The sequence below is a fragment of the Physeter macrocephalus genome, unplaced genomic scaffold (genome assembly GCF_002837175.3).
Source record: "Physeter macrocephalus isolate SW-GA unplaced genomic scaffold, ASM283717v5 random_1743, whole genome shotgun sequence".
NCBI classification, from domain to species: Eukaryota; Metazoa; Chordata; class Mammalia; order Artiodactyla; family Physeteridae; genus Physeter; species Physeter macrocephalus.
In genome coordinates, this window is record NW_021146685.1 from 1 (window position 1) to 25,000 (window position 25,000).

The 25,000-nt window shown below is 50.8% G+C and overlaps 1 protein-coding gene across 1 annotated transcript; it reads left to right on the forward strand.

Moving 5' to 3' along the window:
• The first annotated feature begins 15,599 nt into the window (after positions 1 to 15,599).
• STEAP3 (STEAP3 metalloreductase) lies at positions 15,600 to 24,115 on the forward strand. The gene is made up of 3 exons (XM_028486932.1): positions 15,600 to 16,095; positions 17,805 to 18,332; positions 23,711 to 24,115. The coding sequence occupies exons 1-3, from the start codon at positions 15,616 to 15,618 to the stop codon at positions 24,113 to 24,115; spliced, it is 1,413 nt and encodes a 470-aa protein (XP_028342733.1). The 5' UTR covers positions 15,600 to 15,615.
• The last annotated feature ends 885 nt before the right edge of the window (positions 24,116 to 25,000 follow it).

The following is a 25,000-nucleotide window of genomic DNA, read 5'->3' on the forward strand; positions in this document are numbered from 1 at the left end:
TGTTATTCTGTTTATTTGCAGTGTTTACGCACAGCTGTGCATTGGTCTTCTGTGTTACAAAGTTCATCAAATAGTGAACCGTCTGGCCAGTTCTAGCGGCGTGGCCAGGCTGCCGGAGGGCTTCGAAACGCATTGTGTGATTGAATCCCCACCGGGTGCAGGAGGACTGCAGCTAGGTTCTGGGGAGAGCAGCCAGGACTCCCTCACGCGCACTCTGCCCTCAGGCACAGAATCTAGCAGTTAAGTCATTCAAGCCACAAACATTGACTGAGCACCTACATGGTGCCAGGCCCCAGGCTGGATGCTAGAGACACAGAAATGAGTCGGAAGTGGCCCCCAGTCTGGTGGGGTGACAGATGAGTGAACCGGTGTGTGCGGTCAATGGTAACGTGACAGGAGTGCAGAGTCACGGAGCACAAGGTCCCCTCTGTCCTTCAGGGCCCAGGAGGAAGCCAGGAGGTGCTCCGGGGCTGCCTGGACCCGCGTTTTGAGCTCACGGCGACTCTTACAGAAGTCGGAGTTCTGTGTGGAGCTGGCCTGTGGCAGGTGATTGGGAAGGAATCACATGACCGTCCCCACACAGAGCAGCTGGAGAGCGGAGGCTGACTTCCGCTGTCCCCAGGAGTCCGGAGGAAGAGGCTACTGAGGGTCGGGGGGGGTGCCCCCGAGGCTTCCTGGAAAAGGTGGCCCATCAGCGGGGCAAAGCTGGGGAAGCATGCACCCCAACCCAAGAAACTGGCCGCGTGAGGCGGGCTGAGCTCCTTGGCAGGAGCCCCGGGAGCTGCCTCTCTCTGGCTTGGCTGCCTGACTCTGCCCGTTTCCCATCCTCCAGCCTCCCCAGGAGCATGGGGCCCATTGCTGAATCTGCAGATTTACACCACAGGCAAGGGGGAAGGTGGGGACAGCAACATCCCACAAGACCCATCTGGCCCCAGGGGTTGCAGCAGCAGGTGTCCCTGGAAAGCCAGAAGCCACCCCACCCCAGGCGCTGAGGCTGCAGGTTCAGCTGCCACTGCCCATAGCCTCTAGCCTGGCGGGATTAAGGGGTCCATAGGGAGCTGGCTGCTTCCACATGCCAGCGCCTTGACCTCCCTGGGCAGAGCCAGGCATTCCTCCCTGGCTGCCACAGAGCTGGGCACGCCCTCTTTCAAGCACTTTTCTCTTGGCTGCGGGGTGTAGCTGGCCTTTCCCCTAAGAGTCCCAAGAGGACAAGCCGTCTTCTAGCCACCTGCCAGAACACCTGCTGGGTACACAGCGGGTACTCAGGGAATAACAAATGAGGAAATTTTTCAGACGAGAATTGGCAGGACCAATGTTTGCATAAAACCGTGCAGGCTGTGCACTGTACAACTCCAGAGGGCCCTGCTCACACGGATCACAGTGTAAATCACGCCCCTGGGGTTGTGCGGCACGGGGACCCTAGCATCTTCCCACTTTGCACCCCCGGTCGCTGACCGCGGTGGCGCTGACCACCGGCTCCCTCCCCCTCGCAACCAGCACTGACCACCCTCCTGCCGCTGTGCCGGGTGGGTAGTAATGAGCTGTGCCAGTGAGCACTTGCTCCAGGCCTGGCTATTAAATCTTAGTGAAAGAAAGTCACGAATATGGTGTCAGGCCATCTGAATTCTAGGTCATCCAGGAAACTCGTACTCTGGGAAGGTCACCCCAGTTGTTGTGTTGGGGGCTCCTGGGTCCCCAGGATCTGTGTGGTCTCCCAGTTCCACTAGTCTCTTCACCCTCAGCCTGCAGTGGGCCTGGTGACCCACGTACGGGAGGGGAGGGGACCGTGGCAGCGGTTCTCCTGGAGGGTTGGCCTCATTGGCTGAGTGGGCAATGCCGCCGTGGCCTGGACCACCTTCTCCTTACCAGAGGGAGCCAGCTTTGGGAGGCCAAGGGGTGTGCAGGAATGGGGCACACACACCTGACCCTCAAGACCAAGAGGAACAGAAGGAGAGATACTGATACCCGGGGCCCTGTGGGTCAGGGAGGGCTTGATGGAGAGCTGGGCCCGACTAGAAGAATTCGAGGAAAAAGTCAAATCTGGAGTGGTTCTTACATGCAAGTGATTCATTAATTCACTCACCCCTCACATAGACCTTTTGTGAGCATCTACTGCAGTGGTTTTCAGCCGGGGGTCCTATCACCGGTAGCATCAGAAAGCCTGGGGATGCAGCCCAGCAGTATGTTTTAACAGGCCCTCCAGATGACTCCAGTGTAGCTCAGACTTGACCTAACGGCACTGCGCTAAGTGCTGGGATTACAGAAGTGAGTTTCACTCTGTTCTCGCCCTCAAGGAACTTGGAGTCCGGGGAGGAGACAGGCAGGAAAGAGAGAAATACTGTCAGTGGGACAGGGCTGTTCTCAAGGGGTGTGAAGGCAGAGAGGCAGCCAGTAGGGTTTGATCCAGGAGCTGGGGATGCTGGTGAGGAAGGGTGGCCCGGGGACCTCAATGGCGTGAGGGCCATCCCTGGCAGGGAGCCCGATGTTGGGACTAGCAACCCTTAGAGGGCTCACTGCCCAGTCCCAGACCACCCTGGTGCCCTGCCCCTGACCGCCAGCCTCTCCCTGCTATACCCCTTCCTGCTCTACTGCCCCCCTCTTCTTACCTCTTCCGGAGTCCCAAAGAGCAGCAAGTCTTTTCCCCCAGTTGTCTTGGTGAGAAATGTGTGCAGATCTCCAGACCATTATCTCAAAGCTTATTTTTAGAAAATTTTAGAGTAAATTTTTCCATTCAGCAGAGAACACCCTGTATTGATTTAGGTGCTTCTATTTATGCTTTACACAGACCAAAGGTTTTTAAAAATCCTAGGCAGAAAGGAACATCATGAAAATTGTGTGACTCTAACAGGCTCAGACCATGGCACTTGGCTTATCTCATATAATCCTTACTACATTTCATTCAAGTAAGTAACATCACTCCATTGTACAAATGAGGAAACTGAGGCTCAGAGAGGTAAAGTGACTTGCCAAAGTCACCCAGCTAATAAGTGGCGCAGCTGAAATATGACCCCATAGCTGCCTGTGTTCTTGCTGGCCTATCTCGCAGTTTACGAAGGCGTCTGATCCTGAGTAAATCCAGAACATCCAGATGTTTTCCTGAGACCACGTTCTGCTGGGCAAGCTCCCCATGACCAATGGTGGCTCTCGCGGGCTGATCTTCTGCCTAATTAAGGAGGGAATGAGTTTGGTGGGGAAAGACGAATGGATTGGACCTAATGCAAGCAGATTTGCAGTTGTGTGCCAGTTTCTAGCCATATGTCTTTATATAAACCCTCAGCCGCTTGGATGAGTAGCAGATGAGGCCTGCCAGTCAGTCCCCTCTCACTGGAACACACCTGTCCTATTCACTGACCCACCCTGGGAGCTGGGAGGGTGGGCCGCAGGCCTCAGTACCCTTCCTCGCATGCCGTCCAGTGTGGCTCTAGAACAGCTGTCTGCTGTCATGGGCTGGAGTGCAGAGAAGTAGCTGTGTGGGCAAAAGCTGCAGGGCCCACTCAGTAGCCAAGAGGGCTGTTTAGCCCATGGTACCATCTCCCCTACACCAACATAAGCCTCACTTTGCTAGAGGTCCTGGGGCTTAGAAACCTCAAATTTTGGAAAACAGCTAGGAAATAACTTTGGAAGGTTGCAGAATCACCAGCATTGATGTCACGAAATTCACGCATTAAGCTCATAGAAGAGTCCTTAAACTCTCACCAAAGCATGTTTATTCTTAGTTTACACACATTAATAACAGGCTGTGTGGTATCTCAGCTTTTTTGTAACAACTTTATTGAGCTAAAACTCACGTGCTATGTAATTCATCCATTTAAAGTAAACAACCAGTGGTTTTTAGTGTATGCACAGAGCTGTACAACCATCACTACAATCAATTTTAGAACATTTTTCATCACTCCAAAAAGAAACCCTGTACCATTTTCCCCAGCCCTTCTCCCTTTAGTCCCTGGCAGCCTCTCATCTACTTTCTGTCTCTATAGATTTGCCTATTTCTAGGCATTTCCTATAAATGGAATCATACAATATGTGACCTTTTGTGACTGGCTCCTTTCATTTAACATAATATTTTCAGGGTTCATCATGTTGTAGCATGTATCAGTACCTCATTCCTTTTCATTACTGAATATTAGTCTCTTGTGTGCATAAACCACATTTTGTTTATGTATCGTCAGTTGATGGTCATTGTGTTTTTTCCACTCTTTGGGTATTGTGAATGTGCTACTAAGAACATTGGTGCACGTATTTTTGTGTGGACATATGCTTTCATTTCTCTAGGTTATATATGTTCCTAGGAGTGGGATTGCTGGGGCATATGTTTAACTTTTTGAGGAACTTCCAGACTCTTTTCCCTAGTGGCTACACCATTTTACTTTCCCACTAGCAGTGGATGAGGGTTCTGATTTCTCTACATCCTCACCAACACTTACTTTCTCTGTCTTGTTTTGATTAAGCCATCCTAGTGGGTGTAAAGAGGTATCCCATGGTTTTAATTTGCATTTCCCTGGGGTCTATTATGTTGAGCATCTTTTTATGTGCTTATTGACAGCTAGTATATCTTTGGAGAAATGTCTACTCAAATCCTTTGCCCATTTTTATATAGGTTGTCTTCTTAATATTGAGTTGTAAGAGTTCTTTATATATTTAGAAACAAGTCCCTTACCAGATATATGATTTGCAAAATTGGTCTCTCATTCCTGTGGGTTGGCTTTTCACTTTCTTGATAGTGTGTTATCTGTATTTCTTGTCCACAGCAAATGAGCAGGACCTGGGAGGGCTTTAATTAAGAGGCAAGCAGGCTGACAGCTGTGATAAATATCCTGACAATGAGGGAGGATATAAGACTATAAAACAGTCCTATAGGGCTTCCCTGGTGGCGCAGTGGTTGAGAGTCCGCCTGCCGATGCGGGGGACACGGCTTCGTGCCCCGGTCCGGGAAGATCCCACATGCCGCGGAGCGGCTGGGCCCGTGAGCCATGGCCGCTGAGCCTGCGCGTCCGGAGCCTGTGCTCCGCAACGGGAGAGGCCACAGCGGTGAGAGGCCCGCATACCAAAAAAAAAAAACAAAAAACAAAACAGTCCTATAAGAACAAGACGAGACTCAAGAACATCCCTTCTTGCAGCTCGGGTTGATCTCTGGGTTCTGGGTGAGGACCTGACTGCCTTCTCTTGAAACATAGACTGCATTTTGGAAGAATTTCTGCCCCCAAAGGACAAAATAGAGTAAGGTTTGAAGCTGTAAGCACAAAAACAAAACAGTCCTATAAAAACAAGACGAGACTCAAGAACATCCCTTCTTGCAGCTCGGGTTGATCTCTGGGTTCTGGGTGAGGACCTGACTGCCTTCTCTTGAAACATGGACTGCATTTTGGAAGAATTTCTGCCCCCAAAGGACAAAATAGAGTAAGGTTTGAAGCTGTAAGCTCCCGTGATGTATATCTCTGGTCACACATATGCACGGAACTTCTGCAATGTGCCAGGCACAGAGCTGGGTTTTGGAGTCGGGCCATGGAACAAGCATGGTGATCTCTGTCTACCCTCCCAAAGCTGACTGGGAGTGGGGCAGCGCAGGGGTGCACAGAGAAGCCAACAGGCAGAGGACCCGGGGAAGCCCCCAACCACAGGCAAAGCCCCAGGCCCTTAACTACCCCATGCCCACTAAGCGAAACTGGGCAGCCCTCGGTCATTTTACAGATGATGGAGCTAGAGGGAAGATGTAACTTGTCCAGTGTCTACTGGTGAGGAAATCATCGGGATAGAACCCAGAGTTTCAGCCTCTCGGATCCATACTCTTTTCATCCCTATACTTTTTAGGTTTAAAAAAAAGTTCTGGGCAAGAATTTGTGTTTTCATTTATGGCTTGCCAACTCCTGGGTGCTGGCTGTAGACACACACCAGTTTGCCCCCAGGGCCAAAAGCTCTCCGTGGACACCTGCTGTTCTGCCCCTGGGCCTTTGCTCACACAGGCTCTTCTTTCTAGAAGGCTTTTCCAGGCTCACTCTCACATCCTTCAAGGCTCAGCTCAGGCCCACCTCCTGCAGGAAGCCGCCCAGCTGCCCTGCCTGAAGGCAGTGTCCTCTCTCAGGAGACCTTGTTCAATTGCGTCTTGCGCCTGTCACTCCGCGGGGACCCAGGTGTCTAGGAGGGTGTGGACCTCCCCAGGGATGGGAAGGGATCATCCCTGGGAGCAGGAAGAAAACTCAGAGCTTCTATCTGTGTTTAAATTTTAGCCTTATCTCTTTACATTTATATGTGTTTATATATGATTTATGCTGTATATAACATTATAGTGCAGCAGTCATATTTAAATAGATTTATAAATAAATAGAGCAGTAATAGGAATGTGTCCCCCCAGATTTGATGTTAAAATCTAACACTAAAGTTTGAAGGTAACTGTACCTGCTTGAGGACAAGAACTGTACCATATTCCTCTCTCAGCCCCCGAGGCCGGAAGCACTAGCTGAGTCAGCCTCTGGCTGGGAGGGGGTGGGCGGCACCCCAGTTGGCTTGTAGACCATCTGGCCACCGGGTACCCAGCTGGTCACCCTACCGCCACCTACCCACACCCAGCTCCATGGTGATCCCTTCCCGGCCGCGGCCTACTCTGGCCACTGGGGTCTGAAGGGCTGCGTGCTGCCCGTGCAGAACAGGCTGCGGGCTTGTCCACACCCTGCCTGCCCACGTGCCTGGGGGCCACGCCTGGCCCGCTGGCCTGCCCAAGAGCGGACGGGAGCTGGCAGGTAGGCCTGTGGGCCAGGCGTGGCTTCCAGCCCCAAAAAGCCCATGTCGGGGCCCTGCCGGGAAGGAGGCGAGACTGGGCAGGCGGGCAGAGACCCAGAGGGGACTGGGAACCGTAGCTGGTGACACTGCCTGCACACCCGGGCCTCCGTGCTGCTTCGTCCGCAACCGGGGAGGGGGAAACGGGCAGGTTTGTGTGTGCAGGCCGCAGGGCCCCCCAGCCCAGTGGCTATTGGATTCCTCTCTCCACCCCCAGATCTGTAAATAGAACAGCCAGGGAGCCAGGGCCCAGCCAGGATTAGGCACGCTCACCTTTGGGCCACACGGACAGGCAACAGAGACTCTGCTGGACCTTTGGGGCCTCCAGGACTCTACCACCTGCCCTACCCTCGCCAGCATCACGCCAGCAGCAGGCCTTGTGCTGGCCACTGAGAGGGTGGAAGAATTTTGAAAGGCCCATGAAGCACTTCAGAGAATACACACACACACACACACACACACACACACACACACACACACACACACACACACACACACACACACGCACGCACGTGTACACACAGCACCAGCCAGAAAAGGTGGCTCTGAGCTCTCGTTAACTAGTTTCATCCTCACAACAAGGCATGGAAGAGGTACAATTCGTGTCCCCATTTTAAACTTGAGGGGACTGAGGTGCAGAGGCACCTGGGTAGTGAGCGATGGGCGTGGCTATGATTAGAACCCAGCACCTCTGCCCAGGTGGCTGTGTCCCTGCGTCAGAGCTGGAGGGGAAGGAGGCGTTACAACCTGCCGTTTTCCTGTCCCAAGGATCGAATTTTGGTGGCAAGAGCGCTTTAGAGGTGCTTTACGTTTAATTTCCATTTACCCTGCGGCTGAAAGCAGGGCCCCTTAGGACCATGAGTCTGGGATGTTTAATAGGTCCTCAGATGCTCCCATGTCCCAGGGCCAGTTTGGGACAAAGCTGGGACCAGCCCCAGGCCACCAAGCCCATGCCCTTGGCTTCCCTCTGCTGCAGCTGCCTCGTCTGGTGTCCCCAAAAGGGGACCGAATGAGTTTCTCAGCAGTGAGCCTTGAGTGCCAGGCCCAAACACTTCCCCCCGCCGTCGTGATGCTAAGTCTCGAGATAAACAAGGACAGGATGAGAAGTCCAGGTCTCATTGACTTTCTCTTTGGGCTGGTTCAGGTTTGCTGTGAGGCTGTAAATCATTCGGGGCTCTGCAAGGACCAGCAGATGCTGTGTGTGCCGTGAAGCCCTCCCTGGCTGCCCCTTCGGCAGCCCCATCCCTTCCTTCCCTGCACACGATTATAAACCATCCGAAAGTGGGGAGCACATCTCGCTCATCCTGATGTTCCTAAGTGTTCAGCACGTGGTAGTTGCCCAGGAGATGGGAGGGAGAAGAGAGGGAGAGCAAAGCCGGAGGAGAGGCTTCTGTCCAGGAGGGGATCTACTTGGGATCCTCCAAATTGCTAGCAAATGTGAAGACGACCTGAAGGCCTCAGCGTGGTGACTCTCCCTCCCCGTAGGGACAGCACCTGCCCCAGGACTGGTGTCTCCAGGTGGCTGAGGCGGGGACTGGGGAAAGCCCTGGGGTATCTGTCCCAGTCATGACTGACCCATAGGGAAGGCTGGAATCCCCAGGGAGGGATTTACAGTTCCCTTGGCCCAAATCCCCGGCGCTGGCCTGGGAGTCTGAGGCCACCTGCAAGGCCCCTGTCACCGCTCACCCCTCTTCCCCGGGGCTGCAGAGGTGCTGGCGGGGTCTCTACGTCCTACCTTCGCCTCGTCCCCGCTGCTGGGACAGTGCTGGCAACCAGCGTCTGCTTCATTACCGACAGCCATCCCCCCAGCGCTTCTACACACCAAGAGAGCACTGTTCTGAGTGCTTGACCCGCATTGGCTTCAGGCCTACAGCCTCCCCCGCAGGAAGGCCCTGTGATCTCTCCCTTTTATAGCTGGGGAACTGAGGCACCGACAGGCCCGAGGCGGCAGAGCGAGAGTTAGAACCCGGGCAACTGTAAGTCGGGTGCTAAGGCGGCCCATGGACACACGACTCTAAGGCTGGGCTCTGGGGATCCTCGGGAGGCCCACTGGCATCTACAAAGCATAGATCATCACCACTTGGAAAAATATCCTGTACCCAGACCAGGCAGGAAACGCTTTTTCCCATTTTTCAGAGAGTGGCAATCCCCCTCTGAGCCCACAGCCAGCCTGGCCCGAGCAGCGTGGAGGCCCCGGCTGGTGCTTGTATGTCTGTGTGGCCACGGTCCCTCCATGTGTGTGTCCCCCCAAAAATGACCCGGAAGGGGCTTAGCTCAGCTGGTCCCTGGCATCTGCGATAGAGACAGGGCGATGCTCTGAAACCACTTCAGAGGCACAAGACGCTCGGGGAGTTGCCTGTATTTGGCGGACGCTGGACAGCAATACGTGTCCCTGACTGTCGGTCCCTGCGTCCGCTTCCACGCTGACCCTCTCTCCTCAGCCAGCGTGGTCCTAGCTCTGCCACTTGCTGGACAGGTCACTGTCCTCCATCTGGGCAGTAAGAGTCTTGGGGAAGTTCAGACTACAGAGGCCAACAGACCCGCGTCCCATATTCTTCCTTCCCTCACTTCCCCTCTGTGCCACCTGAAGCAGGTTTCTCAACCTCTCTGAGCCTCCATTTCCTCCTCTTTAAGGTGGGGATAATAATGGCCCTACTTCATGGGGTTCTGTGAGGACTGGATGACCGCCACTCGTCACACATCACACGTCACCTTAGAGCAGTGTCTGGCACATGGTGGCCATCCCATAGCTAGGAGCTGCTGCTGCCCCCTTGTAAAATGCCCAGGTCAGTTTTCAAAGCCTTTTAAGATTGCATTGCCTGCCATCTCGGAGCAGAGATTGTGACCTCCATTTACAAAGGTGGAAGCTGGGGCCCAGAGAGGCACAGGGGCTTGTCCAAGGACACACAGCTGGTGCGTGGGAGAGCCAGGACACAGCCTCCTGGTTCTCCTGCGCCCCCTTGTGTTAGATCTTGTGCCTTCCACCTCACCCGGTGTGTAGCACGGTGCCAGGAGGCTTCTGGGGAAAGTGGGAAGAGGGTGTTAAAAAGCCACCCCCTGCAGCTCCACTGATTCCAGGCCGGGGTTCTTAACCCTCCTATGCCGAGGACCCCCATGAACTCATAGGCTGGTGAAGCCCCTAAACTTCTGCTCAGAATAATGCTCTTCTTACATACATAAAATTACATAGGGTTACAAAGAATACCTACTATATTGAAACACAGTCCCTAAAATATATTTTTTAAAGACGTGTAATAGTAACATGCATGATTCTTTATGTTAAGTAACAAGATCTAGTGACAAAATCTAATATTTACTATAATTTTAGTTTTTAATTCCCCCCCACCATTATTGAGTTATGAAAGACAAATAAAATTATATATATTTAAGGTATATAATGTGATATTTTGATATACATATACATTGTGAAATAACTACCACAATAAAGCTAACTAGCATATCCGTCACCTCACATAGTTTCCATTTTTGTGTGTGTTGGGAACACTTGAGAACTACTCTCTTAGAAAATTTCAAGTATGTAATACAGTATTATCAATTGTAGTCACCATAGTATTCATTAGATTTCTCATCTTACAACTGAAAGTTTGTACCCTTTGACCAACATCTCCCCTTTTCTCCTGGTCACCATTCTTTCTACTCTCTGCTTCTAAGTTTGACTTTTTCAGAACCACATGTAAGTGGGATCATGCAGTATTTGTCTCTGGGTTTGGCTTATTCCACTTAGTGTAATGTCCTCCAGGTTCATTATGTTGATGCAAATGTCAGGATTTCCTTCTTTTTTAAGGTTGAATAATATTTCATTGTACGTATGCACCACATTTTCATTACCCATTCATCCATCAACAGACACTGAGGTTGTTTCCGTATCTTGTCTACTATGAATTATGCTGCAATAAACGTGGGGTGCAGATCTCTTCAAGATAGTGATTTTATCTCCTTTGGGTAAATACCCAGTAGTGGATTGCTGGATCATATGGTAGTTCTATTTTTAACATTTTGAGGAGCTGCCATGCTGTTTTCCATAATGGCTGTACAAATTTACATTCCCACCAGCAGTGCACAAGGGTTCCCTTTTCTCTACATGTGTGCCAACACTTATTATCTTTTGACTTTTTGACACTAGTTATCCTAAAAGGTGTGAGGTTTTGATATACATTTTCCTAATGATTACTGATGTTAAGCATCTTTTTATAATACTTGTTGACCATTTGTATGTCTTCCTTAGAAAAATATCTGTTCAGTTCCTTTGCATTTTTAATTGGATTATTTGGGTTTTTAACTATTGAGTTGTATGATTTCCTTATATATTTTGGAAATTAATCCCTTATTGGTTATATGGTTTACAAATATTTGCTCCCATTCTATAGGTTACCTTTTCATGTTGTTGATTATTTCCTTTGCTGTGCAAAAACATTTTAGTTTGACTTAGTCAGACTAGACTTGTTTGCTTTTACTTTTGTTGCCTGTACTTTTGGTGTCAAATCCAAAAAAAGTCATTGACAAACCAGTGTTTTCTTCTAAGACAGTAATACAGTTTCAGGTCTTACCTATTTTTTTTTTTTGAGTTTAAGTCTTGAATCCATTTTTAGTTGATTTTTGTGTATGATATGAGATGTGGGTCCAGTTTCATTCTTTTCCATGAGGATGTCCAGTTTTCCCAATGCCATTTATTGAAGAGATTGTCATTTCCCCATTGGGTATTCTTGGCACCTGTGCTGAAGGTTAATTGACCATATACACATGGGTTTATTTCTGGGGCTCTCTATTCTGTTCCATTGGTTTATGTCTGTTTTTATGTCAGTACTATATTGCTTTGATTACTGAAGCTTTGTAATACAATTTGAAATTAGGAAGTGTGATGCTTCCAGCTTTGTTCTTGCTCAAGATTGCTTCAGCTCTTTGGGGTCTTTTGTGGTTCTATACAAATCTTAGGATTTTTTTTCTATATCTGTGAAAAATGCCATTGGGATTTTTTATATAGATTGCTTTGAATCTGAATGTCTTTCCATTTATTTGTGTCTTCTTCAATTTCTTTCATCAATGTTCTGTAGTTTTAAGTGTACAGCTCTTTCACCTCCTTGGTTAAATTTATTCCTAAGTATTTTATTCTTTTTGGTAGTATCGTAAATGGGATTGTTTTATTAATTTCTTTTTCAGATAGTTAATTGTTGGTATATAGAAACACAGCCAAGTTTTGTATGTTGATTCTTTTTTTTTTTTTTTTTTTTTTTGGCTGAGTTGGGTCTTTGTTGCTGGGCACGGGCTTTCTCTAGTTGTGGTGAGTGGGGGCTACTCTTCCTTGCTGTGTGCTGGCTTCTCATTGTGGTGGTTTCTCTTGTTGCGGAGCACGGGCTCTAGGCATGAGGGCTTCAGTAGTTGTGGCTCGCAGGCTTAGTAGTTGTGGCGCACGGGCTTCGGTGCTCCACGGCATATGGGATCTTCCCGGACCAGGCCTCGAACCCGTGTCCCCTGCATTGGCGGGCAGATTCTTAACCACTTTTTTTGGCTGAGTTGGGTCTTTGTTGCTGGGCACGGGCTTTTTCTAGTTGTGGTGAGTGGGGGCTACTCTTCCTTGCTGTGTGCTGGCTTCTCATTGTGGTGGTTTCTCTTGTTGCGGAGCACGGGCTCTAGGCGTGAGGGCTTCAGTAGTTGTGGCTCGCAGGCTCAGTAGTTGTGGCGCACGGGCTTCGGTACTCCACGGCATATGGGATCTTCCTGGACCAGGCCTCGAACCCGTGTCCCCTGCATTGGCGGGCAGATTCTTAACCACTGTGCCACCAGGGAAGCCCTGTATGTTGATTTTGTATCCTGCAACTTTACTGGATTAATTTCTTAGTTGTAACAGTTTTTTGGTGGAGTCTTTAGAGTTTTCTGTATATAAGATCATGTCAACTGCAAACAAAGATAATTTTATTTCTTCCTTACCAATTTGGATGCCTTTGTTCTTTTTCTTGTCTGATTGCTCAAGCTAGGACTTCCAGTACTATGTTGAATAGAAGCGGCAAGAGTGGGCACCCTTGTGTTGTTCCTGATCTTAGAGGAAAAAGCTTTCAGCTTCTCATCACTGAGTATGATGTTAGGTGTGAGCTTGTCATATATGGCCTTTGTTATACTGAAGTACATTCCTAGTTCTGTATCTAATTTGTTGAGAGTTTTTATCATGAAAGAATGTTCAATTCTGGTAAATGTTTTTTTCTGCATCTATTGAGATGATCATATTATTTTCGTCCCTCTTCTGTTAATGTGGTGTATCACATTTAATGGTTTGCTTATGTTGCACCATCCTTGCATCTCAGAGATAAATCCCACTTTGATCATGGTGTAGGATCCTTTTAATGTGCTGTTGAATTCAGTTTGCTAGTGTTTCATTGAGAATTTTTGCATCTATGTTCATCAGGGATATTGGCCTGTAATTTGCTTTTCATGTAGTGTTCTTATCTGTCTTTGGTATCAGAGTAATAATGGCCTCATAAAATGAGCTTGGAAGTGTTCCCTCCTCTTCCGTTTTTTGGAAGAGTGGGAGAAGGATTAGCATTAACTCTTCATGAAATGTTTGGAAGAATTCACCAGTGAAGCCCCCCAGTCCTAGGCCTTTCTTTGTTGGGGGAGTTTTTACATCACTGATTCAATCTCCTTACTCAGTACTGGCCTGTTCAGTTTTTTTATTTCTTCATGAGTCAGTCTTGGTAGATTGTATGTTTTTAGGAATTTATCCATTTCTTCTGGGTTGTCCAGTTTGTTGTCATATAATTGTTCATAATAGTCTCATGATCTTTTGTATTTCTGTGTTATCAGTTGTAATGTCTCTCTTTTTTTATCTTATTTGAGTCTTTTTTTTTTTTTTTTTTTGTGGTACACGGGCCTCTCACTGTTGTGGCCTCTCCCGTTGCGGAGCACAGGCTCCGGACGCGCGGGCTCAGCGGCCATGGCTCACGGGCCCAGCCGCTCCGCGGCACGTGGGATCTTCCTGGACCGGGGCACGAACCCGTGTCCCCTGCATCGGCAGGCGGACTCTCAACCACTGCGCCACCAGGGAAGCCCTGAGTCTTTTTTTTTTTCTTTGTGAATCTAGCTAAAGGTTTGTCAGTTTTATCTTTTCAAAAAACCAGGTCTTAGTTTTATTGATTTTTTTCTGTTGTGTTTCTAGCCTTTATTTCAATTGTTTCCACTCTGATCTTTGTTATATCCTTCCTTCTGTTAACTTTGGACTTAGTTTGTTGTTCTTTTCCTAGTTCCTTGAGGTGTAAAGTTAAGTTGTTTGAGATCTTTCCTTTTTCTTCATTTTGGCATTAAGCTATAAACTTTCCTTTTAGAGCTGCTTTTGCTTCATCCCATACTTTTTGGTATGTTGTACTTCAATTTTTGCTTGTTTCAGATAGTTTTTTTTTTAATTTCCCTTTTGATTTCTTTGGCTCATTGGTTGTTCAGGAGTGTACTAATTTCTACATATTTGTGAATTATCTAATTTTCCTCCTGTTATTGATTTCTAGTTTCATACTATTGTGGTCAGAAAAAATACCTGATAGGATTTCAGTCTTTTTAAAATTGTTAAGATGTGTTTTATGACCTAACATATGCTCTGTCCTGGAGAATATTCTGTGACACATGAGGAGAATGTGTCTTGTGCTGCTATTGGATAGAACATTCTCTATATGTCTGTTAGGTTCATTTGGTCTAAAGTATAGTTCAAGTTCAATGTTTCCATACTGATTTTTTTTTGTCTGATCCATCCATGGTTGAAAGTGGGGTAGTGAAGTCCCCTACTGTTATTTATAATGTTGTCTATTTTCCCTTCAGATATGTTAATATTTGCTTTCTGTATTTAAGTGTTCCACCTACCATAATTTTAAATTAATGATGAGTTTAAATTGTATTTGGAGAGTTCTTTCACAATTAGTGATGTGACATTGGTCATTACTGGTGACAAACTCACAGGTAGGCTAATACTACTGTGTTGCTGCTTATATTCATACTTGAAGAAAATAGCAACTTTCAGTTAGAAGTTGGTGACCATTAAAACAAATAATTTTCCCACCCAAGTTTACTATAAATTCGTGGCCCAAGTCCAGGGTTTCCTCCGTGTCCCCTCATATCTCAGACTTAGTAAAGGAGCTCCCAGGGCACCCACCCAATCTTAGGGCCCCATTCACTGTCACGTCCCACTCCAATCCCACCCTCAGAGAGTAGGATTTCAGTGTTCATTCATTCAGCAAACACTGAACACCAGCTCTGTGCCAGGCCTTGGGACAAATGGTGAGACCCAAAGTCAGATAAGATGAGGACCCTGCCTTTAAGCTGTTCGTCATCTACTTAAGGAAGAGCATCAGAGATACCATCCCAAAATGCAAAATGTAAACAGGCACAGGAACATGTCTACCCTTCCTGGTAATCAGATAAACCTGGTGATGCTGAGGTTGGGTCACTCCTGGCTAGTAACAGCGGCCATTACATAATCCTTTTGGAAAGACGTATGGCACTGCATAGCACTGATCATAGAAATTCCATGCCCTGCTTTCTCAGCGCTCTCACTCTTGCAAATTTGTACCAAGGAAATAACTCAGGACAAAGGACAGAGCATGGAGGGCAGAGGTCCTTTCCTCTCCTGTTCTGGAGGCTGTGTCCTCCTCAGGAAGGGGCTGGGTCTTGTTCAGCTTGTGCCCCCGTGCCGGCACATGTTAATACTCATAAAGCCCTGTTGGGTGAATGTTGGACCACCGTGCAGCTCCAGTGGACAAGAGAGGGAGCTGGTAGGAGGGGCAGTCCAAAAGCCCTCCACTGATCAAGTTCCTGTCTTCTCTTCTAGCCACCGGAACGTCAGGAGAGATGGACAAGCCACTCATCAGCCGCCACCTGGTGGACAGCGATGGCAGCCTTGCTGAGGCCCCCAGTGAGGTCCCCAAAGTAGGCATCCTGGGCAGCGGGGACTTTGCCCGCTCCCTGGCCACACGCCTGGTGGGCTCCGGCTTCAGCGTGGTGGTGGGGAGCCGCAACCCCAAACGCACGGCTGGGCTGTTCCCCTCGGCAGCACGAGTGACTTTCCAGGAGGAGGCAGTGGGGTCCCCAGAGGTCATCTTCGTGGCTATGTTCCGGGAACACTACTCCACACTATGTGGTCTCAGTGACCAGCTGGCCGGCAAGATCCTGGTGGACGTGAGCAACCCCCCGGAAGAGGAGCACCTTCGGCACCAGGGGTCCAATGCTGAGTACCTGGCCTCCCTCTTCCCCAACTGCACAGTGGTCAAGGCCTTCAATGTCATCTCCGCCTGGACCCTGCAGGCTGGCCCAAGGGATGGAAACAGGCAGGTAGGTGCTGGAGGAATGCCAGTCATCATAACAATAAATGTAAATGGCTAACTTCCATTGAGGGCCCTTGGTGTACCAGGCTCTTTACGTACATTATCTCAGCTCATCTCACAGCACTGCAAAGTTCCATTTTACAGAGCAGGAAACTGAGGCTCACAGATGTTAATGCACTTACTTACACTAGGTCCCACAGCTTGGTGAGCTGGGATTTGAACCCAGTTCACAGGACCCTGAAATCATGTTCTTTCTTCTACGGTAATTTGATTTCCAAGAAGACAAGGAGGAAAAGGTTGATGGCTTTCTTTTTACTATGTGGAGTCAAGAAGAGGAGAGATTTTGCTTTTAGGATTGGACTTAGAAAGAAGAAGGTGACACACTCATGTGCCAGGTCCTAAGGAAGCAGGCATGTCCCAAACTTTATCTCATTTATTCCAAGGGCTTCCAAAAACTGCGTGGATTTCTCAGAATAGTCAACAGCAGGTTTTTCTGAGGGTGGAAAGTGGCTCCAGAAAACAGCCATTGCTGCATACTATTGTTGGCAAGGGGAGCTCTGACCAAGACAAGGTGGCTTTTAATGCCAGGAGGCAACCTGTACTTGCCTCAGGGAAGCATGCCAGGCTCCACGTGTGTTTGAGGACGTCCACCAATGAGTCCAGCTCAGATGCCTTCTCTGCCCAGCTCCATGCCAGGCTGTGGGGAGCCCACAGGTACCCAGCCACCCCTGACTGGAGGGCCCTCCATGCAGCCTGCATCTTGGGACTCCTACATTTGGACAGGCAAGGAACAGCGGGAGAGTGTAGGGTAGCAGGGCCTGGGAGGGAGCAGAGCTAGAGACTGGCTGGGGAAGACTTCGAGATCAGCCTTGGCCTTTGCCCTACCTTACGTTGTCAGGCACAGGGAACAGGAAGGGCGTTCCAAGCTGAGGGGACAACCCGCAGGGGCACAGAGGTGAGGAACAGTGTTCCCAAACGATGTTCCCAAACGGGGACAATAGTACCTACTTGCAGGCTTGTGACGAGGCTGGGGGTTCGCATGTGTAACGCCTGGCACATAGCGGGTGCTGAGCCAGTGTTGGTAGACCACCTGACCACAGCGGTGTCAGGAAGACCCATGGAGTGTTCAGGGATCAGAGGCCACCAGTGGGCCTGCCTTGGGGCTCACGGAGGGGAGCAGTGGGCTACGAGGCTGGGGCTGGCTTGTGGAAGGCCTTGTGTGTTGGCTGAGGGCTGTAAGGGGCCAGAGGACACGGTCAAAGGGGACACTTCTGGACTGAGGGATGGAGCCGCAGCCACAGTTGCACTTTCTGGGCCATATGCAAAGCCCAGCTGCTGAACGACCCCCAGGGCAGGCCACAGTCCTTTGAGGCACCTACTCCAAGGGCCCCCGGGGGCTGCCTAGATGGGCATTTTGCTTGTGGGTGCTGATGGCAATGAACTGGGCGAGATGCTCACTTTTGGATGAGCGTTGGCCATTTTCCTCGAGTAGCGGGCGCTGCTGGGCCAGAGACTATAGGAGCCCACAGGGAGCCGAGGAAAGGCCCCGGGCCGGGATTCAGGGCCCCCTTCTGCTCCAGCCGTACCCTTACCTGGCAGATTGCTGGGCCTCAGTTTCCTCAGCTGCTCCGTGAGGAGCTTGGCCAAGATGCTCTCCGAGGTTCCGCTCAACCCTCCGGGGACCCCACCTGAACCCCCCCACCTTCCTCCCCACAGGTGCCCATCTGCAGTGACCAGCCAGAAGCCAAACGCACCATCTTGGAGCTGGCGCAGGCCATGGGCTTCACCCCCGTGGACGTGGGGTCCCTGGCCTCGGCCCGGGAGGTGGAGGCCATGCCCCTGCGCCTCCTCCCAGGCTGGAAGGTGCCTGCTCTCCTGGCCCTGGGGCTCTTCGTCTTCTTCTACACCTACAACTTCATCCGGGATGTGCTGCAGCCCTACCTGCAGGAGGGCAAGAACAAGTTCTACCAGCTGCCTGTGTCCGTGGTCAACACAACGCTGCCCTGCGTGGCCTATGTGCTGCTGTCGCTGGTGTACCTGCCCGGCGTGGTGGCGGCGGCCCTGCAGCTGCGCCGCGGCACCAAGTACCGCCGCTTCCCCGACTGGCTGGACCACTGGCTGCAGCACCGCAAGCAGATCGGCCTGCTCAGCTTCTTCTGCGCCGCCCTGCACGCGCTCTACAGCTTCTGCCTGCCGCTGCGCCGTTCCCACCGCTACGAGCTGGTCAACCAGGCCGTCAAGCAGGTACGGTGCTCGCCTGCCTCCTGCCAATCACAGAGCCGGGGGGGTGCCCGTGGGTGCAGCCCGCCAGTTGTCCTCTGCCCGTCCTGCCCGGACTGGGTCACGCCCACATCCTGCTGTCCGAGGTGTGGCGTATCAGCGAAGAGAACGTGAAAAGCCCTATGCTCCCAAGCCAGGGAGGCTTAAAGTGCAGCTGTGAGTTACAGAGGGTATGTAGAAGGTAGTGAAGTGCTAAGGGGGAAAATCAAGCAGGGGAGGGGGTGCAGTATTAAAGGGTGGTGAGGGAGGCCTGGCTGAGCTGGGGACATGTGAGCCCAGGTCGGAAGGACAGGAGCTGCCTGGCACCTTCTAGGATCGGCAAGGAGGCCCTCCTGGCGGAGCCAGGGGACGGGGTGGTGGGCGGAGCCAGGGGACGGGCTGGTGGGCGGGGCCTGGGAGGCGGAAGCCACACCAGAGAGGCCTTAAAGGTTGAGCAAGGGCTTGGGCCTTAGACTTGAAGCCAAGGAAAGGTTTGTGGTTTTTTTTTTTTTTTTTAACATCTTTATTGGAGTATAATTGCTTTACACTGGTGTGTTAGTTTCTGCTTTATAACAAGGTGAATCAGCTATACATATACTTATATCCCCTTATCTCCTCCCGCTTGCGTCTCCCTCCCACCCCTCTAGGTGGTCACAGAGCACCGAGCTGATCTCCCTGTGCTATGCGGCTGCTTCCCAGTAGCAATCTATTTTACGTTTGGTAGTGTGTATATGTCCATGCCACTCTGTCACTTCGTCCCAGCTTACCCTTCCCCCTCCCCATATCCTCAAGTCCATGCTCTAGTAGGTCTGTGTTTTATTCCCGTCTTACCCCTAGGTTCTTCATGACCTTTTTTCTTCTCAGATTCCGTATATATGGAGTAGAGGAGTGATGCGCCGTCTGGGGTTTTAACTGGCTCACTCTGCTGCCAGGTGGAGAACAGACAATCAAAGATCAAACGCACATGCTGGGAAACCAGTTAGGAGGCTGTGCAGGAACCCAGATGAGAGGCCATGGAGGCCTGGAGTGGGGTGGGAGCGGCAGAGAGGCAAGAAGGTGTTGAAGGCATATTCTGAAGCCAGGGTACACAGAATTGCTGTCATAGACATGGGCTCATGAGGTGGTGGAGGACGACTCTGGGTTTTCAGCCTGAGCACCCAGAGGGATGGAGTTGCCATCACCTGAGACGGGAAAGGCTGCAGGAGCATGTGTTTTTTTGGGGGGGGGGGGAGGACACAGTAATTATTCATTTAGGAAAGCCGTAGGGTGCTCTTTTGCCAGCAGGATTCCTGGGAATGGAGGGCCTTCGGGTCAAGCCAGGTGGTATCACAGGTAGCATCCCCTGGCACCTGTACCCACAGAAATAGTCCCCCCAGATGCTTCCTCCGGGTTTACAAGCTCACGGGGCCTGATTCTGAGTCCCAAGCTCAGGTCTGCAAGCAACCCTGCCTTTATTTTCCCCAACCTGCTTAATTCCACCTCTACTCCTCAGCCTCTGGCCTGATGCGTGGGTCCTACCCACTCCAGGACACTTAGTCACCCAATGAGACACTTCTCATCTACCCCTGGTTCCAGCTGCAGTTTTGTTCTTGCTTGGGAAGCAGGGATCTTACTGAGACTGGGCCCTCCCCGGGTACACCCACCATGCGGCCATCCCCTCGGAGGCCTGACCGCTTCCCAGAGCAGGACCAGGAGGCAAGGCTGGGCCACTTCCTTGGAACCACAGACCTCAGCCCCTGTTCACTCTAGTTCATGCTTCCCTGCTGGCAGCTTCTCAAATGCCCTCGTCATTCCCCACCAACGGACACCTGGCACCATTTCATCTGTGGGCTTGGCCTTTCATAAGGGAAAGGAGGAACCCCAGACTTCAGGCAAAGAAGCAAGACACCTGCTGGAAATGAGAGAGGAAGGGAAAAAATAATAGTCACTAACGCTCAAAAAGAGCTTACTGTGTTCCAGGTACCATCTAAGAGCTTTACATACCCAGTGTGAATTCATTGAACTCTTATCCCTCTGAGGCAGGTGCTGTACTACCCTTATTTTACAGATGATAAAACTGAGGCACAGAGAGTTTAAGTAACTTGGTCAAAGTCACTCAGCCAGTAAGTGGCTGAGCTGGGATCCAGATCCAGCCAATCTCCTCCAGATCCGTGTTCATGCCCATACTGCTTTCTACAGGGAAAACAAGTCCAAATTAACAGTTGAATAAATGATCCCAGAACTCATTCATTCGCTGAGTTCTACTCTACCGGGCCCTGAGGCCACAGGATGAAATAAGACAGTCTCGTCCCTCACCTTAGCTGGCGTGGGGTGGCGTGGAGGCCTGCAGGCCAGAGCCCTAGACTCTTGTCCTCCAGCATCACTGACTGGAACAAAGATCTTGACCTTGAGCAAGTCACAACCCCTCTTTGGTCCTCAGGGCCCTGATGTAGATGGAGGTCTCACCCAGTGCTAATGTTTTTGATGCTCTTTGATGATATTTTCTTACTTCTAAGAAGAGTCAGCCTGCTGGGCAGGAAGCTCTGCGTGGCTCCTCGGAGAGTGGAACAATGTTTGCTGCCCAGGAGGTGGCAGGTGTTTCAGGCAGTGGATGGGGAAGAAGGTAATGCCCCCTCCCCACTAGAGCACAAGGCAAAACCCCAGCCCGCTCCTTCCCTGCCCACCCTCTGACTGCCATTCTCCAAATTCTCCGCCCTGCCAAGGCTCTCCTTGATATTACGTTAATATAGTTTTGCCATGATGCAAATACCAGGGCACAGAGGGGCCCGTGTGAGCTAATTTTCCCTGAGTTCCAAAGCCCTTTAAGGCTGCAGGCCCCCCGTGGAGGTTGCCAGGCAACCATCACTCCCACAGGACAGGATCAGAGACAGACAGCAAGGCCTGTCAGGCAAAGGGGCTGAACCTTGTTCTGCAGAGTTCTGGAGGGCAGAGCCAGGGCAGATGTGGCTTGTCAGGGAGGGGAGTAGAAATGGGGGGCAGGGATTAACAGAGCAGAGCAGCCCAGAAGAGGGATGTGCAGCCAAAAAGGAAATCAGTGGTGCCTTAGAAACGCATGTCAAGATCAAAATCCAAAATCAAGATAAAGATCAAAGAAAATGTTTTACCCACACACTGTTTTCTCCGCCCTCTCACCCCAAGTCGAGTCCAGGCTGTCAGAGAGAACTGTCTAAATCTCACATCTGAGTCTCCTGCCCTCGGGCCCTTCAGGTTCTAACTTGCAACCTACAGGGAAAGGAAATCCCACACGTGGATGGCAGCGTTCCATCTCTTGTTGACCAACGCTATCCTGGTCGTGCTCAAGGTGGCCAGCTTGATTAGCTCTGAACATGAGAGAATCACTAGGGGAGCGGAGAGCTGTTTAACCTATGTCCCAGTTTGCCGTTTGTGACACGGGTCGCTGGGGAGCCCTGAGAACAGCACTGTAGTTCAGGCAGTTGGGTGAGACTCCCACAGGCTACTGAAGGTGTCCGGGTTGCAAGCAGATGTGGTGTACACGTGTAATCATCCAAGCTCTGACTTGTGACACTGACTGCCTGATCTTACCAAAATGCAGAAAGGAGTGACTAATGAAGTATATTTGAAGAACAAACAACTTACAACTCGGGGATGACCCACTGAGCGGCCGTCGTTGGTGCAGGGAAGGTATGAGTTAGCCTTCTCTGGGCTCAGTTACGTGGGAGACCTCCCTGCCCCCTGCGGGGTACCGTCGGCCCCGCCTTTCTCCCTAGTGCTGACATTCGTTTGGCACACAGCAACATCACAGGATTTTAGACACGACCTCTTCCAGCTCTGTCAGTGGAGAAACGGAGGCCCAGAGATGGAGTTGCCCAGAGTCTCACAGGACTCCTGGTCAGGGTGAGAACCTGGGTCCCCAGACTCCTGGTCCTTTTGTGGCTTAAAGGCACCAGTGAGAGCCAGCCTGCCCTGAAATAGCACAGAGGGCCTCGTTTCTCTCAAATTGCAGGAAAAGTACCCAGTGGATGGCATTTTCTCAGTCTCTTTCACCGTTCTCTTGTAAGCTTTTCAACCATGTTTGCTCAGACCACTAGGTTCATTTTTAATATTATATCTTCTAACTGCACTTGGGTTATTTTTTTCCTGCTGAAATAGTGTCTCAGAAACCTGTATGAGTCACCGTTTTGCAAAGCAGAGACCTACCTACTAAAGCCTAGTCACATTTCCTAATGGAAATGCTGTTCCTTGTTGTGCGGGTAGAATTGAAGCAGCAGCGTTTCCTGGTATTTCTCAGAAAACATCTTGACTTCCAGGAACTCTGCAACGCGGTCTAGCTCGGAAATGATGGTTCTGATAGAAGGATCTTGATAAAAGCTCTTCCTCGTGTGCATGGTACGAGTGAGCGTCGGCCAGGCTCGGGGGAAGGGTGGGGCTGAGGTGCAAGGGGTCTCTGAGTGGGGAGGGAGGGGGTAGAAACCTCTGGGCCTGCAGGGGCTCCCCCACTGGTGCGTGCCTGGGGCTCACTGGGGGATCCCAGAACTCTGTGAGGGCAGGTATCTTCGCTCGCTGCAGCCCGGGGCCTAGCACACAGTAGGTGCTTATGAAGCACCTACTGTGTGCTAGGTGCTTCATGAGTGCTCATGGGCCCACTTGGTGAATGGATGTCGGCCTCTGTTGCCTGGCAGTGGTTGACTCAAAGCTACATCCCTCAGACAGAAATGGGGAGCTGGGTGGGAAGATGGGAGCTGGAGGCTAGTTAGGAAGTGTTGAGGGGTTTGGTGTGTGTGTGTGTCTGGAATACGAGCCAGTGACAGGGGCAGCTTGGGGGGCCAAGGATCCAGGGTGAGACAGGCTGGGAAGGAAGGTAGTCAGCAGAGGCAGCAGCCTGTCTGGCTGAAGGGATTCTGAGTTAAGAGAGCACCTCCTTCCTGCTGGGGATTTGGGCACCAGAAAACCTTGTCAGATGGTCATACTTGAAGGTTCTTTGTGTCTTGTCAAATTCTCTGGCTCCTTACTCTTGGCTTATGTGACTGTTCTGGTCGACTGGCCCCAAGCCGTGGGGAGGGAGGAGCCGTGTCTTCCGAGCCAGCTGCCTGGGTCCTGATCTCAGCTCTGCCGTCTCCTAAGCTGTGTGTGACCATGGAAAGGTTACTTGATCTCTGTGCCTCATTTCCCTCATCTGGAAAATGGGGACAATAGTGACCTCTGCCTCACGGGGCCGCTGTAAGGATCAGGTGAGCTGATACCTGAGAAGCGCTTAAAACAGAGCCAGACACATGTTCCATGGAGTGGAGAGTGGGAATGTCGGTCGTGACTGCGTTTTTCCCGTCCTAAATTCCTTGCTCGACCAAATCCCAGGGCATCGGCCTTGGCCACAGTGTTCATGGTTTCCTTTCCATCCACACCAGGTCTTGACCAATAAAAGTCACCTCTGGATCGAGGAGGAAGTCTGGCGGATGGAGATCTACCTGTCCCTGGGGGTGCTGGCCCTTGGCACACTGTCCCTCCTGGCTGTCACCTCACTGCCATCCATCGCAAACGCACTCAACTGGAGGGAGTTCAGCTTTGTTCAGGTAAAGTCGTTCTGCCTCTGCTGGCGGGCCTCGGCGTGGCCCTGGCCCTGCCTCTCCCGTGCAAGCACCTTCCCACCCACGCGCTGCCTGGGCTTTCCTAATCTGGGCAACAGAACCGCTCAGTCAGATGCCCGGGCCTCCCCAAGCCTGGCAGGCTCATCCAAGTCTCCTGATAAAGGGGCTGCCTGGGACGAGCTCATCCTCGTGACACCGGGGGAGGCCAGATTTAGGCATGTGTAAAAATCAGACAGCAGAATGCTGAACCCTGGACTACACATTCTCAGTATCTACAGTTCTTGGGCTTCCCAAACAAAATCCCATAATACGCAGTCACTGGACGTGTCACTGATCTGTCTGGGCAGCCAGTGAGCCCTTGGGTGAGCCGAACCGCCCAGCCAGCACCCTCAGCCGAACCCGGCCCTGCTGTTTCCTTTAACCTCTTGATTCATGCAGGGTGGATGGGAGGTGAGATTAGGACCTTCCGTTTATAGGAAATAGAACACAGCATTTCCCAAGGACACCGTTCGTATTAAAAAGGACATGTAGAGTCAGATAAATCTGGGAAAAGATTTGCTTCCCGCTCAGCGAGTCACAGTGCACTTTGGCACATCAAGTTCTGTCTACAACAAGCAAACCTTGTTAAGCAGACTTACTTCAGTATTAGCGCCCTCCCTGCCCGCCCCCCACCCCGTTTTTCTTTCACTGTCTACACTCCACAGAACACACTTTGGAAGATGCTACTAGTGGCAAAGGTTCTTTATGCATTTATTCACTCAGTGTTTATTGGACACATACTGCATGCCCAGCGTCATGCTAGACCTGGGATGCAAGAGGGAACGAGACAGGTATAGCCACGTTTTAATTATAAGGACCACTGGGACAGGGACATTTTTTACATGCCTTTGTCATCTCCCACTGTTCTCCATACGGAGCACGTGGTCAAGTGCTGGCAGATTAGCTCATCCTCTCCAGTGATGGGTGCTGACTAATACTGGGTTCTGCCATCCATATGGTATCCGGGCAGGGAACAGACATCACACCCACCCCCGATGTCAACAAAAAATCTGTCCCATATCTTGTCTGTGCAGCAAGGACACAGTACGGGATTCCAAGAGGGACACCGAC